The following is a 25,986-nucleotide window of genomic DNA, read 5'->3' on the forward strand; positions in this document are numbered from 1 at the left end:
GTAAAACTTATCATCAAATTTATAATTGGGAATAAAACATGTTATTGGCATATGCATAACTTAAACATGTTATTGGCATATGCTTAACTTAAACAAACTTTATAATTCACTCTTTTGATTAAAAACATAACATAATATTGTACAATTTGATTTTAATAAAAACAAGACTAAATATATTCGAAATTATCAAATTCCGTTGGTGTTCATTGTGTATTGTCCACACACAACCCTGTGGTTTTGATCGTATATATTTTAGCAGTTTGTTCTTATATATTCACCTAAGGGGTGATGTAAAAAATAAAATGAAGATACCCTTTTTATGTGTCAAAGGAGTTTTGTTTTTGTGGTAATTTTGAATTATTAGATGTTTGTCTTCTTGACGAAAACTATATGTTCCCTTTCACTAATGGTAAATCCCTAAACTGGTATGTTTCGATTTAAATTTTTATCCAGTTGCTTATTCTTACAGTATTCGTCATAAGTTTCACAACATAGAATACGGAAACTTATCACAGATACCAGACTATAATTATTTAAACTAGACACGCGTTTCGTCTACAAATGACTCATCGATGAATCAACAAAGGTTGAAGGCCAAATCAAGATGACAGTTGTAGAACAAGTTATGAATAACAGCCTATTATGTGCTTTATCATATTCATAGACGTACATTTCAAATGACTTAAGCGTATCAATATTCGTCACAAACTGTCTGCATGTGTTCTGTGTGTTTTAAACATTGTTAAACTCTTTGGTTTCTAAAGGGGACAGGCAGGTTTTTTTGTTATTTCTTAAGTTTGATAACGCAAATAGCATTATTTAAGCGAAGGATTTAATAATAATGATATCTGGTAAGTTAGGAATACAAAATAATCATTTCTTTGACATTTATCTAAGCTTGTTAACAAAACTCTAATATGTCATTTTTAACACATTCAAGAAATCGTCAGTTCTTGGAAAACTCAAGTTTGGATGGAAAGGTGATCAAATCGATATCATAAAAAGGGCAATTGACGTTTTGATTGCTAAACATACACTAGTAATAAACTAACTGAAAACATACTAATTGATGATCAGAACGCTACAATGTAATGTCTGGTTACGTATTCGTGTTCTGTTGAAATAAACGGTGATGCTATTGAAAACAATGCAATTGCAAATTACCACACAGTCTTTTAGTTCTTGATTAATGTACGCCTCCCAATAAAACGCGCGGTGTATAATGTAAGGTGCAGAACGTGATGATGTATGGATTACTGCTATATGTTGTGTGGTGTATGTTGTAATATTTTTGACTTTGCAGCAGACATTCCGTTTCGTGTGGTGTTTGTATTGTTATTGTTTCAATAAGATGCATCTGAATTTGCAATTTCCTGAAATATTTTAGTTTTTGGATACTTCTAAATGGTGGTGATAATTCAAATTCCAAAAGGAAAAAGGAAAGGGATATAATGTATGGTAATGTACAAATATTGTGTATTTAGAATGGTATATGTAGAAATTTCTTGGTATACTGTGTAAATGAAAATTGAGCTTTATAGATTTCGAAATTGCATTTTTTTGATCCCCACACCTATATATTAGATACTCAAAGTTGTGCAAAGAGGTTTGCTAGGGGTTATATGAAAAAATTTCACCTAGAGTCAACTTTTGCTGATTTAATGTATATGTTACATGGTGTAATTGTAATTTGTAACGGTGTTTGGTGCATTGTGTAATGGTGTATGGTATAACATAACATATGACTAATATTGCAATCATTCTATATAAAAAAGAAGATGTGGTATGATTGCCAATGAGACAACTCCTCACATGAGACCAAATGAAACAGAAATTAACAACTATAGGTCACCGTACGGCCTTCAACAATGAACAAAGTCATATAACGCATAGTCAGCTATAAAAGGCACCGAAATGACAAATGTAAAACAATTCAAACGAGAAAACTAACGGCCTAATTTATGTACACAAAATGAACGAAAAACAAATATGTACATTGTAACACATCAACACACGACAACCACTGAATTGCAGGCTCTTGACTTGGGACATGCACTTAATTACAGAATGTGGCGGGGTTAAACATGTTAGCGTGATTCTAGTTTGGTTATTTTTGCAAAAATATCTCGGTGTTAATAATCTGTATTCGGGACGTAATAGTAGCATTGTTTACTTTCAAGTTTAACATGATTGCTTGAAATTATGGTATGTACTAATGCACGTGTAGTTAAATTCAAACAATACCACATAACCTTTTCCTTGTATTACCCATTCATAAATACCCAAATGAAGTTAAATATGAATAACTTGAAACGAATTATTATGCCAAGACCAAAATTAATCAATTAAGCATGAATGTTTCTCAACTGTCTATGTAACTTATAGCCTTCATGTTAATATCTTACTTTAGCTGCATTTAATTTCAACTGAACGATCATTGTTTTACAAAAAAAAAGAAATGAATGATTTTCGATGCTTTGTAGATAACATCAAAATATACATAGATATGTTGACATTATCTGGATTGATTACTTCCCTCTGCTTTTGTTGTCAAGGTAAGTAATATACATTTTTAAAGTTGCAAATTACTAGTATTCTTTAGTAAGATTGTCTTTTATATCGTTGTTCGTTATAATTTTCATTGCGGTGCCGATGTTAATTAATATCTCTCTCTCTCTCTCTCTCTCTCTCTCTCTCTCGCTCTCTCTCTCTCTCTCTCTCTCTCTCACACACATTTTCTGTGTGTTCTATACAACGTTTTGATATATTTTTTGAATTTGCCAATTCGCATTAAACAATTTCTTGTAATTCATTATTTCTCAATTTATAAGATTCATAATCTCAAATATCATTATTGCTCGTACAAATGTAATACAAACAACAGGAGCGTTAAATAAGCGTTAAACTTCCGTACTAGATATATAATAAGGGTATTTAAAACTTCAGAAAGTTATGTATTAGATGATAGATTTGATCATTGAACTACTAACTCTCTATTGTGAGCAAATGCATTATTCATTTATTTTCTTCAATTAACAATGCCCGTTCGATCATAACTCAGTTGAGGAAATGGGACTACTGTATCACATTTCTGATTAAAATTATAAACTTCCGCCAATCAATTGACGATAGATTGCTTTGTTTAATTTTCTTTGAAATTGAATTCGAGGAGTTTGGTACCGGCATACTTTAAAAACGCAAAAAATATTCTGGTGATTTAATTTAGCAAATCATGATACATCTTCATATAACGTTCAAGTTTACCATACTCTTTTTATTTAGAGAAACATCGATACTGGATTTACCTGGGAATATTGCAATTTCGAAATAATCAACCTCGCACAATATTCTTAAAGCGATATTTGAAACCATAACTGAAACATGAATCATTTCTTCTAAACCATACCTGCTATAAACATTTCTAAAATTAGCTAAAACGTGTTGAATTTGCATTTGTCGAAACGGAGAAATAACAATTTGAATCAGGTCATAAAAATATTACATAATTATGGCAAATTGCATATATGTGAGCGTTTGGTATACAACAACAAAAATGAAATTCAAAGAAGTAAAATCAGCAATATATTTACTTTTCCTAAAACTGAGTTGAAAATGCAGATAGATTTATGGTTTAGTATTATCAGATCATTAGGTCGAAAATATCAATCAAAGACCATCACATCTTTCTTACTGAAGAAACTTCTTTAGTTGGTACATGTAATATTCATGATACTTGTGCATGTACTCAACACATTTAGTAATTGGACTAAACCACAGATAAAACGACCATTTATTTTCTTATGATATGAAATCAAATAGAACGTTCAACATCTTTATATACAACTAATTTGTTTAAATTCATGTCTGTCTGTCTTTTTATGTATATGTATATCTTAGTCAAGGTCAAATATCAATCAGCAATTCCCGCTGATTATAACAATGTAGTTCGGTGTCAATGAAGGAATGAAACTAACACTTCAAAATGTTATAACGCTTCCATTTATGAGTTTGGTTTTCTCTTATAATTCTGGTATACATTTTATCATGTTATGATTTGAGAGGTTGTGTCGAACAAGTATTCACGAAATGACAGTTAATGCCATGATTCAATATGTGACAACCACGTTTTGATTATATGTAGTAACTTAGTATTGAAAGGTTCTTCTTTTAACAATTAACAGTGACAAACTAATGTAATGAATATGTTTTAAATTGTAGTTACAGGCTTTCAAAACAAGCTCAGCCTGATCTTTTCAACCTATGGTAATATTAAAGAACTGAACTTGCAAACAGGAGAAGTGATGCAACTTCAAACTGATATTCAAAGCCGAATTGATACTATAGACTATGACTACAGAAATGGATATATATATTTTTCAAGATATACAAAAAGCGATATACAAAGGTATGACATCGCAAACTAATTTTCCTGAGTTTTAACTATCATCGAACAATATCAGCATTGAGGATATAATAGAGACCATAACTAGAAAGATTGGCCATTATTATTAATTCTAACAAAACGACAGGTCCTTATCTCATTTCACTTTTTTTTTTACCATACAGCAGTAACACGTATTAGTTGTGTACGGTAAAATCATGGCATATGTTACATGTATTCATGATCTGAACCCTAAATATTGTTATTTAATTGACTGTGGTACTTCCCTTATGTTTTGTAGTTCATTAATTAAATTATATGTTGAGCAAATAAGATGCGTATTAACACATAAATATAACAAACTTGCTCTGTGTATTATATATCCGATGACTTGTACATGGTAGGCATGGTAAGCACTACCATTGATTTGATTGCTGCTAAGCATAAACGTAAGCCATTTTATAATCAAAATTAATTTCAAACCCGAAACCATACCGTTTCTATACAATATTTACATATTTCCTAAAGTGTAACGGGAAAATAACTTTCTTGGGATATCGGTTGAAAGTTACGGTCATGATATTTTTTCAATATAATGCGTATGTGAGCATTAAATTGATAAAAATGATAGTCACGATATTATGCATACATACATTTTACTAAATCATGTGCTCTTTTAGATTTCAGTATCCAGAATTGACGAATGCAGTCACCGTGACAGTTGCACGTTTGCCAGTAGGATCAGTAATAGACCCATTATACAACCATGTTTATTGGACTGAACGATTTACCAGGAAACTTTATCGATGTAATTCAGATGGGTCACTTAAATCCGTAATTTTGCAGGAAGATGCACTGTTTGCCCTAACATTAGATTATCGAAACAGGTTTGTGTTTGTATCTTAAGCTCATGACTTATGATATAAAATAGCACGTTAAAATGTATATCAAATGATTTAACAACTTACAGAAAGAGATAATGCAAAATAGTATTTTATTTGCAATAATCGGTTTGCTAATATGCATTTATCTTAAATTCAGATGGATATGTTTGCTCGCAAACACGGGTGTATATCCTTTGGTAGTTACAATCCTTCATCAAACTGCTCGTCAATTTGTCCCTATCATAAGTTTTTCATCGAATTTGATTTGCTAGGCTACTATCTGTTGGTTATGTCCTTTGTAAAGACAGGACATATTCAATGAAGCATTTAATTGAAGAAGTTACATACCCAAAATTTAACTTATGACAACTGAAGATATCGTCTCAAATTTTATAAATTGAAAAAAAAAAACACATAAAAAAAAACAAAAACAAACCGATTAAATATCATAAAAAAAAGGAAAGCTAATACCTTCTGTATCGACAGGTTATGCATCGTGCAATGCATATACCACATGTAAACAATACTTATTAAACATTTCAAAATCAGGAATAAGACACTATCGGTAAGAATACAGATCTGACAACTTGCTGGTATCAAATGATCAAAGCCTTTTTATTCGTAAAGGGCACATTTTTGCTTATGAAGAAAGTAGACATGCACGAGTATACGGCACCAATAGATATACGTTAACGCAAAATATAAAATTGGGGCAGAGAATATTTTCGTTAGTGGGACGTTGTCACTTTGAAAGTTAAAATCATCAAGTGTGTCATTGGTTGTTGTTCGAAGTTTGCGTCATTACAGAGGAAATATCAAAATTGGTTAGAGTAAAATTGTACTATATCATGTATATGGTGACAGGTATATATTGTGTTAACTGCACGATTATTGATTTTACATTTCAGCAATATTACACATACATTATTTTGCTTTGCGTCAGGTAACATCGTTTTCTACATGCAAATTACAGATGGCTGTATTACAGTACGGACGGAACGACTACATCAATAAGGCGATTCAAACTAAACAGTTCTGAAAATCAAACAGTCACAGAAGTTGCAGAATTAGTATCTGGTATAAGCATAAATATGTTATCTGGGAGCATATATATATATATATATATATATAGCTTATTCTCATAAAACAATGCAGATACAAAGGTTACAGAGAATTTAAAATCATGAATACAAAATATTGGATGTGAAAAACATAAAAAAAAAATATATTAAAATTTTTTTATGAAATAGGCAAAAAGAGATGAACATGATGACTAAATAAAATTATTTGAAGTTAAATAAAGTAAATAGGTATGTTTAAATAAATAGTTTTATAGTTTAAATATGTTGAAATTATGGTTGAGAAGAAGTAGTACTTTCACAGTTGATATATCTTTTGAAATTGCAAAGCGGTCTGAGTGTCTTTTGATTTTTAGAGTTAAACAGTGACTTGAATTTAAAACATTGTGTTTGATTATTAGTTCGTTTGGTATCAATCTTTTTTCTTTCATCTTGTAAAGCCAATCAGACTAAAATATAGAGATATTTGTCTACGATATCTCCATTCTGGCATATAGAACTCTTTCTTTCAGTACTGCTAATATGATACCATCCCCCTTTTCTATTTGAAGTGAAAGATTTGAAGTTCGGCATTTGAAAATGTATATATATATATTTCTCAGTCATTATTAATACTGAAATAAATTTCTAATTCCACATTTTCCTTTGAAAGGCTGTACGTGATGCATTTGTGAGCGTTCTGGAGAGCCGAGTTTTACATTTGTTTAAACTGGTCAATCAATCGAAGTTTAAGACTTCTCATTAACAATTTTGTGAGGTCAGTATTTTGAATACGAATTAGGCATTACGATATAATTTGGCATACATCATATTATCTTTATTATCCATTAATAAAAAATAACGATGATCTCATACAATTAGGTAAATGAAGTTCATGACGGTTTGTTTTATGAAAACCGATCTTAATATTCTTTTACCCATCAAATTTCCCACGTGCACAATATATCATTTTATTTATATTTTATTATTACATTGGTTGAAATCAATTACATAGATTCCCCAGTGAAATAAAAACCGATAATTTCACAGGTGAAATAAACGTGATTATTTCACCTCTCTAACGTCGTACAACACAATAGGCGTTGCCAAGACATCTATGATGTCGGATCAAAACAAATTGTGAATGCGTAGAAATAAGATATAGTTCCTTACATTTTGTCTTTAAATTTCCTAAAAAATAAAAAAAAAAATTCGACCAATGTAATAAAAAGAATAACAAATAAAAAAAATCAAATATTGAAAAAAATCAACTGGTGACAGAACAATACTGATATTTATCGCATGCGCTACGCGCATTCGTGAATTAATTTGTTGATCGGTATTTTTCTCTATTTGAATTCTTCGATTAGCTATTCTATAACTATCGGTTTGATTATCTAAGATTTTGCAATATGTATAATGCTTTTAAGATTTATTTGTACTTCTTCTTACGTACAAGAACAATATATTTATAAATTTAAGACCTTCCTTGCAAATAGGAAAAGGGCAACCAAATCGTGATACAATAGACACACTGATAAAAGATTTTGCCAAAGCCTGAACGTATTCCTATGACTGTTTCTAGGACTGTCTTAAAAGATGCATACCTCTCCCTTAAATGGGTTTCTAATTGATGATGTAACCAGCCGATATATTTTTTTTTTAGATAGTGATGAAGATCGCCTTTATTGGAAGGAATTCAACAGTGGTTTCTTGAAATCGTCAACATTAAATAAAAGAAGTGTTATAACGGTTTTAAACACCAACACAAACAATAAAAACCAAAATATTCATGTTTACGGAGGAAACGTCTACTGTGCAAATGGTAATTCTATACTTAATGTGACAGTTACACCAGAAGTATCAGCAAATGTCATTCACAATGATACAGGAATACTTTATTGTGTTTTCATTTTTGATGAAAACCATGAAAAACGTACGTATACTTAATATATACGATATCCAAACTGTTTCTTAAAGAATTTATGTAAAGTATATTTAATGAATAGATCAATTTTTTGTTGAAAGAAAACATTTAACATGTTAAAAACAGGTTCTTTTTTTCATTGATAAGTTGACTGCAAGTTGAATACAATTAAATAATGAAATGCATCTAGTTGTATTATACCTTTTAAATAAACGACTACGGATTATCTCATGGAAGCAGATTGCGTTATACATTTTCTTATTGTTATGATTTACTAAATTAATAATAAATGTGTTTTAACATCGGTAATACAGTTATCAGTTCTTATGTTCATTTAGTTTGCTATTCAAAATAAATATATTATCTAACGACAATTATGTTTTCACATTCTATATTTATCTATTTTTTTCATTGATGTGAAATTGTTATGTGTACTAACTAGCTGATTTTTTTCGTGCATTTCTTTTTACTTAATACTTACATTTATAAGGAATAACTATCAACAGTTTAAACTCATACTAACCTTTTTTTTATTTTACTGCACTAATTGCCATTATTTCTAAAAATGACATGTCTAACAATATTGAACTGATTACGTTATCACGTAACACAATTACTTACTACATTTTGAACATTGCCAGTGTGATATTTTATTATGAGATACTGCATCTAACGAGTAGCATTCGCATATTAATCACTTTTTACACATGAGCAAAAGTTCCTTAACATTATTTGATACAGTGTATAAATATGTTTTAAATAGTAAAATAACAAAAATACCGAACTCCGAATAAAAAATTGAATGGAAAGTCCCTAAGCAAATGGCAAAATCAAGAGCTCAAATACAACAAACGAATAGATCACAACTGTCACGACACTCTGACAGAATAAATATCATCATAGAAACAATTGTAGGAATCCTTGAAATGAGTATGATACGTTATAATTTCTAAATACATGTAATTGCTGTAATGTATTCGTTCATTTTAACACTGTTGCTTTGTAAGTATACGAATTATACAAATGTCATTTTATATAGCAAATAAATACCTAGAATAAGTGTATTGTAATGCATGCATAATATTATACTTACAAAAACAAAACAAAAATATTTGTGCAAGGTAGTCTTAAGATTAATACAGTTTTGAAGTATCATAAAAAAAACATGTTAACACTTAATAAACTCATCATAGCTACCAGGATTGAATTTCTACGCCAGACACGCGTTCCGTCACAAATAAAATAAGCAAAGACGCTCTAAAAAAGTACAGAGTTGAACTTATGATGTAAGTTTTCTATATAGTAGTAGTTGGATATTAAGTTATTCAATTAAAGTGTTTCTTTTAGATAATGTGTGTTTATATTTGACAAGTTATTGTATTTGAACGGCTGTATGTTTACTGACTTACAATGGTGAGTAGGATATGTTCTATCTTAAGAAAAATGTGAATTTTGCACCAATGCATATGACAAGTAAGAAACATTATCATTGCAGATACACTCATAACGAACAAGACGTCAAGTAACAAAGCGTTCCATACTGTGCATGCATTAACTATCATATGCAGGCGAATTTACATGTAATCAAAATACGACGGTGGGTCTCCAGATCGGCCATCGATTGATGTAACTAATTCTCTAAGACAAACAACTTCGTTGTGGGGAGTTGAAAAGATGAAAGATAATAAAGTGTTTCCCATCAATTTCCCTTAATTCAACAATAAAAACAAAACCCAGATATAAGGATCTTAGATCTGAACAGCACCTTACTTAACGAGTAATAAACGATACGTCATTTCAGGTCTTACATTGAAATTTCAGATTTGTTCAGCGCTACAAACTAAGTACTAGTCATACAATTTGCTAGCAGCTAGGTTATACTGATCTATTTCTTCTATTGTCAGACTATTTGTATGTAAAAAAACCAAACATACTCAATTATCGCATCAAGATTGAACAATTAAACAGTGATATATGAGCAAACGAACAAAATCCATCAGAACAAGGCTTGACGTTAGCCAATTATGTTGAGATCAAAACGGTCATTTATATTTAAACGTATTTCAAAATGAATACCCGTCTGTGATTGTTATCACGGAACATGCACATCATGACAATACATTGTAACAAAAGAGCAGTGTTCCAAAGAAAGTGTCTTCCTTATTCGACATGGCAAATCACGGTGCAGTTATATACATAATTGCTGTTGCTTTGTTTTGAGACTGAATTTTTTGTCAAATAAAGATAAGGGGAAAAAAGACGACGAAAACACCATGTGGATACGGTAATATAATGCACAAAGTTTTGATGTTTTAATAAATTATCGTGTTTGTTGAAAATGTGAAAATTGTAACAAATAGTCTCATAGTAGTGTTCGACGTATGAAAAAAGTGTCATTCATTGATAAAAAAAATAGTCGTTTTAACTTCCAAAAAGTGTATTATGCATGTTTAATGTTTAAAGTTTGAATATCCCTTTGGTATTGTTTGCCTCTCTTATAATTTCTAGTGTATAATGTAGTCTTCAGTTAAGTTTAATTCATATAATTTTTTTGGAAAACCCATATAATTCAATGTTAATTATGACAGTTATGACTGGTCATAATATATAAAAATGCAATACATTCACCTAATTTAGATATTCGCACCTAAGACACTTTTATTCACAAAACACCATGTACCATCTTGAGGTAGATATAGATAATATTATCATGTAGAAGTCGTCTTAATGAAAAGTCAATAAATCAGTTCTTTTTTTCAGTATTAATGTTTGTCGCCAAATCAGCAAGTAAACTGGAGACTTATGCAGTACTGTTAAAAATGATAAGTCGAGTTTTATGTTTTGGAGTTATTTGGATATATAAAGGACATATATTTACCAAATGAATTTGTTAATTTTATAATTCAGAACAAAGTCCGCAATAAAGGATGAAGCTGCTGTTTATTTTCTGTTGGTTGTGGAGCAGATGTCAAAGAAAATGCGTCAAGATAAAAAAAAATCTTCGGAAAAGAAGCAGCTAACATAAAGTTAAAATTGGAGATCAGCTGAGAACTCAAGACTTAAAAACGATAAATGTTACAAATAAAATAGCATGTTTTTCTTTTAGATATATTTCATTAAACAATATGTTTATAATTTTTTTCTTGCAGATATACTCGCAAACAATACCAATTTCAAAACAATGTATTTTGTCTGATCCTTTGTCATACATACTGCTACTACGGTTAGAGGATCTACGTGTTTTTGTAATAGCAGGCTGGTTCCATGTTTCAAGTTAAGAATTTCGTCGGTAGTGTCATACCACATTCGAAAGACTGACAGGTTACGAAATCATCCCTTCGTAAATTTTACGGACGCCATCACGAGTTGGTTGACCGTTATGGAATAACTGTTTCACAGATGATATCGGATATGTTCCTTATGTCGTAACTACAATACCCTTCCCTTTTCACGAATGTGACCTACCAAATTAGACTATTTACCGGATTTGTAATAACATAAGCAACACGACGGGTGCCACATGTGGAGCAGGATCTGCTTAACCTTCCGGAGCACCTGAGATCACCCCCAGTTTTTGGTGGGGTTCGTGTTGCTTAGTCTTTAGTTTTCTATGTTGTGTCATCTGTACTATTATTTGTCTGTTTGTCTTTTTATTTTTGGCCATGGCGTTGTCAGTTTGTTTTCGATCTATGAGTTTGACTGTCCCTCTGGTATCTTTCGTCCCTCTTTTATTGCAGTTTGTTGTTTTGTTTCTGTGAAAGAGGAGAAAGGTTCATTTTTACGTATATAAACATCAGAAACGTATAGCTACATTTGTACTGAGTCTTTAATGCATTTGATAACAAGCATATTGCAAGTTTTACATTTTGCTGAAATATTGTGCATTGACTGACATTGGTAATCGACATGTATATCCGAAGAACAATGCACTGTTTTAGTTACAAGATACATTAGACACCTCTTGGTTATTATCTTTGTAACAAAAAAGATCACCAAGGTCGAAATGTATCTACAGTATATAGTTTTGAGTTATCAGTAGACGTGTATTGTGTGGTTGAATACTCCAAATCACGCAGTTAAATCCATGCATGCATAGAGCAAAAACAAGAAGCTGTGACTATGTGAATTGTAGTAAAGATTGAAAGACTTTAAAAATGTTCATGGTGTGGAAAAAAGGCTACCTCTGTCCTGTTTCTTTATTTACTACTTTGGATTTAGTGATTCATGTATGGCAAAGTGAGCTGCATTGTTAAAGACTATGCGTTGCCCTCTAGATGTATTCAGTATATTTGTCAGATACATATGTTGTCGTTGGTTCTCTTGCTGCATATGCCATTGTTTGTTCTTCTGTTTTGTTTCATCTGATTCTTTTGGACGGGGTTTAATTTTATTCTATATTTAAAATAAGTTAGCATGATTTTCAATATATGAACAATCCAAAACAAAGTTTAGTTAAGCAGAATTTTGCGAAACCCAGACCATCAAAAATGAATTGAATAAACATTAAATTATATCAACATCATATTGAACATCGACTATAAGATACTCGGACAAAGAGATTCACCGAATATTGTTGTTGTAATACATGACGTCACATTTGACGTCGACAGGAAATGTTTAAATATCAAACCTTGATTCGTGAATGTGACGTTTGTTTATATAGTACACACGTTACTATCTTCTTCAGTTTTATCTTCATGCAATGCAGTTTATTAATTGAAAAATGTGTTTTCTCCGTTGTCACATGAAGTGTAGCATTATTCTATGCAAATAACACGAATAAATAATGAAAATTTGAACCTCTTCAGCAAAACTAACAAAGCAGAAAATTGGATGTGTGTGAAATAATCAATCGTGATGTATCATTTAATAAACACCAAAGACAGAACAGAACAGTCGACTGGGATTATAAAGACAAAAGTTGGAGGATCACTTAGATTAGAAGAGTCATTTATAATCCAAAAAAGTATGTGATTTCCTTATTTATAATCAAATGTAATCCAAAAATACCAAAACGTCAGAGTATATCCAAAACGTAAAAGTCAGGAAAAACCGAAAAAAAAAAGACAATATCATTCTACGTAAAGACAATTGTCATATTCTTGACATGATACAGGGATTTTCTGAGTAAACTGCTGGGGGGTAAAACTGATTTGTAACTAGCGTTACTTCCTGTTTGTATCACAGTTGTATATAGTTTAGTTCCGTTATTTTGACAAAATTGTGTAAGCAACGCACACAGAAATTACTGGTAAAAATGACAGTAACTGGGATAAATTCATCAAAATGATAAAGTAATATATTGTATTGCATTTGATATACTCGTTGTATTCTATGTAAAGGAAATGAAACGCAGTAACAAAGTTGTCTAGTCCAAAAAGAAGCACACTCGGAGGAACTGAATACAATACATTTAGATGACCACTTCTTTTCGATCTAAATAGCTTCCGTTACCATATTAACCAAGAGGCATACCAACCAGAATATAAAAGTACACTAAATGTACGTACTGTGTCTTAGAACGATCAAATGTATGTTAACGTTAGTGTAAAAGTTACTCGATTATACTATATTATCATTTGACTTCATTTATACTAGTAAAAAGAAGAGAACTGTGAGAGTGAAGAAGACATGTATGTTTGGCTCCCCGTTGACTATTTGATAGATGTACATACCTGTAGATCTGGGCTAATATGCATAAAACCACTTTTGTTAAGATATCCAATCGTAGTACTAATTAATCGTAGGACATGCAACCCGTCCGTTCGGAACAAATCTTTACTTAAGCAGTTTTATGCATATCAGCCCTGACAAGGAAGCATATTTGTTTTTAATCATAGGTCTATGTTGTCACAAAAGCAAAAAGCAGATTCAGGATAACATTTCAGATAATTTAATTCAACTCTATATAATTATATCGAAACAAGATACACGAAGAGCAATATGGAAAAAAAAAAAAATATCCTAAAATGCAACACCATCATAAACTGACACAAACCAAATAAAGGAATATCCATGATCAAATACACACCAATTAAAACATTGTATAACAGAATTCCTGTCATATATAAATGTCGCAATAAACAAAGATGCAAGGATAAACGTACCAAATTACGGTATGTATCTTATCTAGGGTTTTGAAATTGAATTAGAGTCAGAATAACCAGTCTCGTAATACTTGTGAAATGCCACAACTGCTGAAACAACCACATTATCTTAGCAAAACTATATAACATAAAAGTATAGATTGTATACGTATATGGCATTTTACAACTTACCAAGAATTCTTTTTTTTTGTAATTGTTGACACAGCAAACGTGCATTAAGTTGTAAAAGCTTATACAACTATTTTTGATTGTATATGTGTTTTTTAAGATTAACAGGTACAGATCGAAAGTGCATTGATAGAATGGAAAAGAGAATATGGCTTTTTCTTTCTAGAAAAAGCGAGACAATGCTGCGATGAAGACCAATATTTTTGTGACAATTAAATGCAAAAAAGACATTGTCAAAATATTTATAATAATTAACCATTTCAGAAATTAAACTGGCTTAAAAAATAAGACTGTTGCATGTTAAACTCAAAATATGTATGTGATGGAATATTCTGTCTTTAATTCGTTATTACACATGTTGATATTTCACTCATTTCCTTGTAATATTGGCGACCAAAATATATCATGCAAAATAAATAAAAATACATTTGAATCTAAGTTGTCATTTGTTGTATTTCTCCTTTTTGTTTATTTGTCATAATGCAGTTACATAAGTTTAAGCAAGTGTCTTGTTAATTCAGACAATATATCAATACAAATGTAGTGTAGTGTGTTTATTGAACATTGTGCCAAGTCCGCATCCTACCAATAATATGACAATAGTGTATCTTTCATCTTGACAGATGAACATGTAGCCAACTGTTAATGAAAAACGTCAATTTAAAAAGTAAAGTAACGAAAATGACGAACTTCAAGGAAAATACAAAACGAGTCCTTTATCAAATGGCAAAATCAAAAGCTCAAATACTTAGAACGAATGGAAAACAATTGTCATATTCCTGACTTGGTACAGACATTTCCTTATGTAGAAAATGGTGAATTAAACCTGGTTTTATAGCTAGCTAAACCTCACATTTGTATGACAGTCAGATAGAATCCAATTATATTGACAACAATGTGTGAGCAAAACAAACAGACAGAATAGGTAAAAATGTCAAAAATTGGGGTTTAGCAGTCAATATTGAATTATTATCTTAATCACTGTAGAAACAAATGACTACATGTATTTCAACAAAGAAATACAAAATGGCATAGAAACACTCCATGGACAAAGTATATAAGCAAAATTGATAGACAAGAATACAAAAATGACCATAGCATACTAACACAATGGCAGGATCTATAAATACCGAGCCACGCCAAAAGTATATTACAAAAAATGAACTAAACAGTAAAGTAAAGATAAAGACAGACAAAGAAATAGAACACTATAAAACGTATGTAAGATGATAAACAATGTCAGTTCCTAGAATCTATACTTCAAGGCCATTATGTATTATTTGTGAAGTTGATACGGAATATTTATCAATAAGGTTTTGGTATCTTCCGAAGAACATTTTAGAAATAGGACAAGACGTTCTTTGACATAACCTTGGTTCATCAACTTTTTGCTCATACACTGGTGACGTTTTGTAAGGCCTGAGTAGCAGCTGCAAGCTCTGGAATACCGAATGAATTGGGAAATGTATATCACATATGACGGTGAAGTTGGTATATTGCTGCTAAGGTGGGGAACATTGATAATTATAATCGTCTCGTTTGTGATAGGTTACAGCACTGAGATGACCGTTTAGGTCAAATTATAAAAGTTTGTTGATAACTTATTAGTGAATGGTTTAAGATTAAAAAGGGAAATAGTATTGAGTAAAAAATTACCGGATCCTAACAAATAATAATACTCATTTTGATTTTCTATTAGATAGGAAATCTAAACAATTATGAATATGAATAAGTCATCTAAACTATAAAGATACGTACAAATAGCTGCTCAATCGAATACAAAACCATAAGTTCGATCATGTTTTAGTGAAGATCCAATGTATGTAGCATATTCCACCTTACATTAATTCTTAATATGAATGGGTTTCTTATTTCATGAAATTAGTGGATAAAGCATCTGCTCTCTTTTCACACAAGGTCACGTGTAATTGATATCTTTACGATCAAAGCCATCCAACATTAATACATACAATCCGAATGAATGTGTAATGTAACTGTTTAAGCAAATATACAGTGAGTATAAATATAGTCAAATATTTTAACTGCAACTATCAGTTCCTTCAAATATTGTCTGAAACAATTCATTTCATTTCTTTTGTTGTTTTAGAGGAGTAGATAAAAACCCAAACATGACAAACTCTTTGAAAGACCTTTGATCTTGATCTCAGTTTGACTGCCATAATGGAAATTAGGAAATAAATCAAATGCTATGTCAAACTTCATTGACGTTTCTTAGAGATGTGACCAATTATATGAAAACGAAAAACTTAAAAGCCTTCACCGTTTCAATGCAGTGGTGATAAAAAACAAAAAGAATTAGAACTATCAGATGAAAAATGTGTTTGATTACACAGAGTTGAAAACAAAAGCGATAAAATTGTTGTTTGCATGTGTCAATGATCTGTTCCGCATGTTACAAATGAAAACGACCAATATTGGAATCAAAGAGAAGTTGAAAAAAAAGGTGTAAGTGTAAAGATCAAAAAAGGCAAAACATCCAAATAAAAAGAACACGATCAACAGATCTTGGCTCAGAAAGGTTAAAAGATAATAGAAATTATTTGTGAAGAAAAAAAAAAGTTCTTCAATAAAACCCACTTTATTCAAATGTAATGTTCTTATGTTCACAGTTTGCTTATCTATATAGATTCATTTACATGTTCAAATTTATAAATTGTATTTCTAAATTGTCTAATATGATATTGTTCTCATATTAACACGTGTCGTTTACATGATTGATCGAAATGTGAACATCACAATATTTTCCTTATTGCCGCTCATGGTATTTTAATGGACGTTTTACAAGGATATATTTCTATCTATGTTTCTCAGAATGAATATTTCACTATAGCAAAACCATCAAATTAAATATTCCTATATATGAACAATACATAAATTAAAAATTCTGAAACACAAAAATTATTGACTTCCCTAAATGCACGATCAAAAGAAAAGATAGCGTAAAAAAACCACGCGAGGAAATATTCATTGAATGCTTGTACAAGTTAAATACTCTTTAAATATCTGTTCTTTATGAATGAAACATTATTTGAGGTCAACAGCAAAAACTTTAACGTTAATGATTGTAACACTCGTGTATAGGCCATTTTGATAAAATTTTATTTTTTCATGTGCAGATTGAATGATTTGATTGTATTGCATTACACAGGCTTACACACTTACTGACCAAGGACACCAAGCTAAAATCCAGGGTGTAGTAATTATCTCTGTAACCACACACATGACATAAATGTTTGGCAAGTTGAAGTTTCTCGCTAAATAAACCACCAAAAGGACACAAATAGAGGTAAATAAAACTAATGTCAATAATTTGCTTCTTAACGAAAAAGTTTTGTAATCGTAGGGTAATAACTTAAGCAAATGTGTTAATATCACGATACAGGTGATTAAATTCAATATAAGTGCATTTGTGAATATAATGATGAACATTCTTGTACATTGAATTTTCGGTTTTAAATACTTTTAGTGCTCTTAATAAAAAAAAACTCCAAAACTCAGAATGTTTAATATGATATCTGATTGACGTCCCAATGGTGCTATCTACCATTATATACCTATATGGTCCCAATGCTGCTATCTACCATTATATACCTATATGGAGTTATTTTCTTTCAGAACGATAGGGCATTCTTTCGAAGAATAAACCAGGATGATACCATGTTTCAATGAAATATGCTCCAAGGCATAAAATAATAATGACCTGTGTGAGGTCATTATTTTCCTTGATAAAAACGAAAACTATAATTTACTTCAAAATTATATTCGTCTAATAGTTTCTGTTGCCGATTTTGGAATTTATTTTTTAAAGTTCAATCTATGATAGGTGTAAAAACAATCGTCATTGCCCGAATTTTAATTTTGGAAACAAATAATGTGAAGTTTTGTTAATTTATCGCTTCAATACAGAGACATTATCATATATGCGAGATGAATTTTAATTTAAAACTTTCATAACACTTTAAAATAAAGCCAGATTTAACATATTCGTGTGTAATTCACACTGAATAGGTTGATTGATTGATGGCTACTTAACGTCCAGTGGCAAATATTTCATACATGTTCAGGACGATACACACTGAATAGGAAATCATACTGTGATCTACATGTATTGATATTCGTTTTCGTGTAACATGTACATGTATCACGATTTCGTGCCCCCTTCGTGTCAGTTCTTAACTTTTTTACATTTATGTATATCTCTTACTCTATCAAATGATTAACTAATACAATATTCTTATATTCTATTGAATAACATTCACGTACCTCACAATGAGGTCGGGTGGGGGGAGGGTATATAATTATATCCTGATTATCTGTTAAAAAAATGAATTGCTATTCAAAAGAAAATCATTCTGAATATCTAATTCGATTCAATTAAAATTGTTAAAAACATAATCACTTTTCCGCAATAAAATGTCATTACAAACAGACAAAAAAAATACAGTAATATTTTTATTGTGTATGGATAATAATTTCTAAGGTTTATATCTAGATTAATTCGTGAGTTTTATTTCACATTCTAAATTATCCGTAGGGCGTATTAAAACCTGAACGCAATAGAAAGGAATATCCCACTTAAGTGTGATCGATAAAATAGGATGCTAAATTTTGCAAATCTTTATAAAAACAATATTTTTTTGACGGTATATAAGTCAGATAATGCATATTTTAAGGTTTTTCCTGTCGTAGAACACACCTCGGGGTGTCAGGATTGCCCAAAGAAAGACCGACTCGGTGTGTTCTAAGACAAGAAAAACCTAAAAATATGCATTATCTATAACTTAAACAATTATCTTAGATTATGTCTTGTAAAGATCTGTGAGAACCTGTCGATGATCTAATATATTACTTTCCTTAATAGGTTTATAATCATCTTACTGAAATGTTCTTTAAAGGTTTCGATACGACAAGCGAAAGTAAGAACGAAAAGATATAAGAACGGTCAAATGCATAAAGAACTCCGCATAACCATTTACCTATAACTGCGCTTAAGGAACAGTTACACATGAACAGAAAAGCAAGCTCATACATATTCCCGTAAGTGGCAACTCAGTACAAAAATTAAAAAAAAAAAAACAGACGATTATTCACATGCTGACGTTGCTCTACACATTTAACAGGAAAATAACCTTTTCAACATTTTGGAAAACAGTAATTAAATTAGTCGTATTTATTAATATGTTACCATTCAATAAACATCCATCGTCTATGAACCGCAATATCTTTACACTTAATATAATTTGCATACGCTCTACCAGGATTGCAAAGATAAGAAAATGGGTAATTGCTTTTTGTTTATGATAATAATTGTCATCCATTTGTTTGAAATGTGACCTCGATCATTCTTCGTCACGGTATCAATGTTTTGTGCATTATAGTCTAAACATTTTACTTTGTGAAAATTTAACGAAAAAGTAGTTGCCGATTTACAAAATTATGTACACATGATATCGAGCGTTTTCTTTAAGTGAATGTTTCAACACCAGTCAATTTTTTTTTAATGTATGTGCTTATTTGTTTAAAGGAACAGCTATTCATTTTTATCAATGGAATTTTCATATGACTTTCCTCTGTCGAATATTAAGGAGTTGCCAGTTATAACCCAATATCTATCCCCGACAATCAATATATCGTGTTTATTAAAACCTATCAGTAAATTGATGTTTGATAATACAACATTTCCTTCGCATATGCATAACTTGTAAAAAACGTTAACAAATCACAACTAATATTTCCGACTAAAATAATCAAACGTTTTCATTCAATGTTTGCATGGTTTGGATTAATAAATTAACATAATATCAAAACGATTGTAAAAATGTACACGTTTTTATAATTTATCGATATAAACATATTCCGTTAGTTTACTTGTGCATTTACCCAAACACATCATTCTTTAGTTTTGATCGTATGTGTGTAAACATTTCCTTAACAATTCTCTCGTATATCATGCATATGTTTACCTACGGTTTACCTAAGGGACGAAGAAACAAAATGAAGAAACATTTGTTTTATATCTAAGGAACTATTTTGTGGTACTGTTAATGTGCTTTTTCTATATGATATTTTGTTTTTCTTTGTTGACATAATTTTTTAGAAGATTAACATTATAACACAATGTTGACTGTTGGACCCCAATGTTTGACATTTTTACCTATTATGTCTGTTTGTTTTGCTCACACATTGTTGTCAATATAACGGAATTTTAAGCTACTGTCATACATGTGAGAGGTTTAGCCAGCTATAAACTATATTTAATCAACCATTTTCTACATAAGGAATATGACAGTTGTTTTACATTCGTTTGATGTTTATGAGCTTTTGAGTTTACAATTTAATAAGGGAATTTCCGTTTTGAATTTCCCTTGGAGTTCGGTATTTTTTTATTTTATTTTTTAGATTGCCGTCTCTCTGACGAATACTATTTTTCTCATTTCACTAAAGGTCATCCACTATAATGGTATATTTCGATTAATACTTTTATTCAGTTGTTTTTTTTTTTGTTTTTATTTATTACGGTAGTCGTCATAAGTTTTACTAAATTAAAGAAAAAAACTCTTCAAAGATACCAGCCTATTATTTTGTAAACCAGACGTTCGTTTCGTCTTCAAAAGACTGATCAATGACGCTCGAATCAAATATGGTTTAAAGGCCTAATCAAAAAGGAAGATCAAGAGCAAGTTATGAATGACAGCCTACTATGTGTTTGTATTACATTCATAGACGTTCATTTAAAAGTACTGTAAGTTATCCATATTATAACCTATTGTCTGTGTCATTTGTACTCTTGATTTAACGAGAGGTACTGGTATGTTTTGATTTACATTTTCTCAGTTTAATTATGCAAACTGCAAACGACAAATCTATTCATAAGGAAATCTGGTAAGTTATAAATATATAATATCTATAATCATTTTAACATTAAGCGGATTATGATAATTAAATTCTTACTATGTCATTTTAATACACTCAGGAAATTGACAGTTATTGTCACACATGTTTAGAATGGAATAGTGATCAAATCATGCAGAGCTCGCTTTCATACAAAACATTTTGTTTGATGAACACTGTCCCTGTCCTGTTTTATGTCGATTTAACCGAAAAAATGAGATTAGAATTGCCGAAAAGAAAATCCGTTTATGATTAGAACGGTACACACGAATTCATGCTTACGTTTTAGGGTAATGTAGAATAAACGGTGATGGCATGGAAAAACATTACAGTAAACACATAAGCAAACAACCATCCAATTATGGACGGGTGTAAACTTCCAAATAAAACGTGCATGTAATGGTGTTTGGCCTAATAATGTATGATGTATTGTGTAAGGCAAATGAGGAATGTTTTATGGTGTATATATTTCTGTTCGTCTAATAAAAGATGTATTCAAATTTCCAATTTCTTTAAACATTTCAGCGGATAATTTTGAAAGGTGTCAATCATGTATGATTCACATTTTAGAGGGGAAAGTGAAAAGTAAAACAACAAAAATACCGAACTCCAAGGAAAATTCGAAACGGAAAATCACTTTACAATTGGCAAAATCAAAAGCTCAAACACTTCAAACGAGTGGAAAACAACTGTCCATTTTCTTATGTAAGGGATATAGTATAAGGGCTTGTAAGTTGTATTTAGAATGATATGGTGTAAAGGTGCATGGTGTACTGTGCAAAATGGAAATACCATTTTATAAATTCCGGAAGCGACTTTCTTCATCAGAAACGCTTAAACCTAAATAATAGGAGCTATAAAACCAAAATGCAAACTCAGATCAATTTTGCCTGATCTATGGGACATGATGTAATTGCTATTTTTGAATGTGTATGAGGATAAAGGGAATGGTGCATGGTGTAAGCGGATGTTCATTTCATTCAATGACAATTATCAATGAAGAGGCACATAATACATATGGCAATCATCCTTATTCGGTTATGGTGAAAAGAAATATCGAAATGTTCAAGTTGTGTTGTGTGCTTATGTTCGTGTAGTTTTAATAAACAACACAACATACTACTGGTTGTTCATTGATCACGCATGTCTATAATATAGTGTCATTAACTGGCTATTTTTGTATTGGCCCTGTTATAGATTCGAGGTTAATTGTATTGACCCCAAGACTCGAAGACTGGGAGGGGCATATACAGCTGATCGAGAATCTTTTACATTGCCAATATAGAAACAGTCAGTTCATGACATTTTTATTAAATGACTCTAATTATTCGATTAAACTGAGAAATTTACCGTGAATCAGGTACAGGAATAGATATTTGAATTTGTCTTTTCGCAGTAACGATGCATCTTTGTCAATATTGATTTAATATCTGATGTCTTGTCAAACTACTTAATCTTTGCGTAATCAAATTATGTTATCTAGCAAATATAAAGTAGCTTTCTTACTATGTTATTATCTGCGTTTTGATGATTGATCAATGGATATGCGAAAGAGGGGTAACAATCAAAAAGGCTGTGGGAAATTTCCGTTTCAAATCGTTACAAAACACGTTGAAAGCCATGCATGTATAAATAAAGAGAAACATTAAGAGCTATATGACCAAAAGTTCAACTGAGATTAATTTTGCCTGACGTATGGTGTAAGATATAATTGATATTTGTAAAGGTGCATGGTGCATACTGTTATAGTGAATGGTGTATTGTGCAAGGAGGAAGTTTATCTCTTTCAAGGACAGTAATCAATGTAAAGGAGCACAAAAAAAAAAAAAAACATATGACAAACGTTGCAATCACCTATATCAGTTATTGTGCAAACAAATATCGATGTGATACTCTTTATTTTAGAAGTATTAGTCATATTGTTTAGTATCAACAGAACAACGTTATATGATTGCTTTCAAATTTTGTTGTGTACTAATTTACGTAAAGTTTTAATTAACAACACAACTAACCGCTGGTTGTTCATTTATCACGCATATGTATATATATATATATATATATATAGAGTCTATAAGAATCTACCAACCAGTAAACTTAATAGGTATTGGATCATCAAAATTGACAATACTACACAAACAGGGAAAATTATATGAGTCTAAAAGATTGTGTAACAATACCGATAAATAGATGGAAAACAAAACACTGAAAAGTGTTGAATATCATCGCACAAAGATGGAAAAACTGAACAGATGATATAAATTATACAATAATTGCAAATATTTCGGCTCAACAAATGGCCTTCCTCAGTGTTGAAAGTTTTAACAATACTGATATATAATGTATAAGGTGTAAACATAGATCAGTAATAATACAGGTAAGTTTTGGTCGATTGATTTTAATCCAAAATCCTGAATATCATAATATAAACATTAGACTGTAAATTTAATTATTTCTTTCTATTGATTCCCTCTGGATGGAGGACACCCATTGTTTTTATCCAAAACTTCTCCCGATTCTCTCTTTGCCTATTTTGCCATGTACAATCCTGTTCGATCACAAGGATCTTCATGTGATCAAAATCTTTCAGATTGTGATCTGGTAACCTGAAGTGTTGGCTGACAGGAATATACGGTTTTTTTGTGAGGTCACTCCTGTGGCCATTAAGGCGTTTGTGAAATGGCTGCATAGATTCACCAACATATTGGAGACCACATATAGGACACTCAAGAACGTAAATCACGTTTGAGCTTTTGCAGTTGACATTGCAGAAGATCTTGTATGTCTTTTCTGTGGTCTTACTGTGAAATGTTGATGAATGCTGCAATTGGTTGCAACATTTGCAGCGCTTATCCCCACAAGGCTGGCTATTACCTACAGTATGGTTAGGTTTGGAAAGGACAGCACGGACAAGTATATTTCTCAGGCTGTTCGGTTGTTTGAAGGCAATCATGGGAGGCTCAGGAAAGATTTTGGATAACTTAGAATGTTTCTCGATTGCTGTCCAATGATCACGAATGGTCTTGAAACTATTTCTCAGGCATGGATTGTAGGTGAGCACACATGGGATTCTTTTACTTTTCTGTTTTTCTTTGTAAGTTAGCAGACTGCTTCTGGGGATGGATTCCGCTTTTCGAAAACTATTTTTGATGTTTTTGTGTGTATATCCCCTTCTTTTCAAATGTCCTTTGAGCTGCCCCAGACGTTGTTTTGCAGTGTCTTCAGAGGAGCAGATTCGCCTTATTCTGAGAGCTTGGCTGTATGGAATGCTCTTCGCAGTGTGGAGGATGGCAACTTTCAGGCGACAAGTATTGATGAGTATCTGTAGGTTTAGAGTATATATCTGTGTTTATTATACCTACAGAGAGGGTGCTAGATGTATCAAGGAAGTTTATGGTAGAATTAGATGTTTCATGGGTGAATTTGATGGTAGGGTGTTGATTGTTAGCATTTGTTATAAAAGTTTGTAATTCTTGGTCTCCCTTGTCCAATTTCATGTCAACGTCATCAATGAATCGATACCAGGAAAGCGGTTTTTCGATGGAGCACTCCAGCAGTTGCTTTTCAACTTTACCCATGAATATTTTGGCATAAGATGGAGCCATTTTAGTACCCATAGCAGTGCCATTTGTCTGTAAATAGTGTTCTCCTTGGAATGTGAAGTTGTTCTTTTTCAAGACCATTAACTGGGTGTTTTTGTATTGGTCCTATTATAGATTCCAGGTAAGCTGTATAGGCCCCAGCACACGAAGAATCGAGGGCTAATGCAGCTGATCGAGAATTTTTTAAAGGACCAATACAAACACAGTCAGTTGATGAGACTTTTATTAAATGATTCGATTAAATAAGAAACTTCTCACAAAATTATACGTCAACATTAAACGACATGTACATACAACAAAAACAACAACAATAGATCAGTAATTTAAAAATAAAAAAAGATAATACTATTAATAGCTTTTCAATGCTCTGTAGATTGCAACAAGATGTTAAAAGATATGTTGACTATCTCTGAATTGATTATTTGCCTCTGCTTAAGATGTCAAGGTAAGTAATGAACATAATTTTAAACAGCATAAGTTTTTTTATATAAATATAAGGATAATATGACAATCATAGTTTGTTAGTGACTGTATTTAGTATTGCATGTTTGTTTAACGATACGGACTACAAATTCATTTTATCAAGTTGTAAAAATCGTATATGTTTATCCTGTTTCTTATACCTAGTCGTACTGAATATTTCTGTTGTATTTCTCTCTCTCTTTCATTCTCTCTCTCTCTCTCTCTCTCTCTCTCTCTCTCTCTCTCTCTCTCTCTCTCTCTCTGTTTCTGTTTGTCCTATTCAATGTGTAATTTTTGTGAATGTGCTATTAAGCATTACGCAAATTAATAAATTCAAAACTTCTCAATAATTTTTCAAATCAGTGTATCATATATAAAAATTTCTGATACACATACAATATAAAAAAATAGTCCTTCGTTATAAATATATTAGAAGCATCTTTATATAAGAAACTCTTGCTTAAATCCACGTCTATCTGTTGATATTG

The 25,986-nt window shown here is 31.1% G+C and overlaps 1 protein-coding gene across 2 annotated transcripts in view; it reads left to right on the plus strand.

Moving 5' to 3' along the window:
• The first annotated feature begins 1,320 nt into the window (after positions 1–1,320).
• The window catches only part of LOC127718992 (low-density lipoprotein receptor-related protein 6-like), a 29,298-nt gene continuing 4,632 nt past the window's right edge, over positions 1,321–25,986 (plus strand). Inside the window, exons 1-4 of one of the 2 annotated variants that reach the window (XM_052225079.1) lie at positions 1,321–1,458; positions 2,484–2,555; positions 4,219–4,405; positions 5,062–5,268. In XM_052225079.1, the coding sequence (XP_052081039.1) occupies positions 1,452–1,458; positions 2,484–2,555; positions 4,219–4,405; positions 5,062–5,268 (473 nt within the window). In that variant the 5' untranslated portion in view covers positions 1,321–1,451. Of the gene's footprint in view, positions 1,459–2,483; positions 2,556–4,218; positions 4,406–5,061; positions 5,269–21,343; positions 21,429–25,409; positions 25,482–25,986 lie in introns of those variants that run through there. The other variant, XR_007990081.1, reaches the window with a different exon arrangement.

The sequence above is a fragment of the Mytilus californianus genome, unplaced genomic scaffold, assembly GCF_021869535.1.
Source record: "Mytilus californianus isolate M0D057914Y unplaced genomic scaffold, xbMytCali1.0.p SCAF_10, whole genome shotgun sequence".
NCBI classification, from domain to species: domain Eukaryota; kingdom Metazoa; phylum Mollusca; class Bivalvia; order Mytilida; family Mytilidae; genus Mytilus; species Mytilus californianus.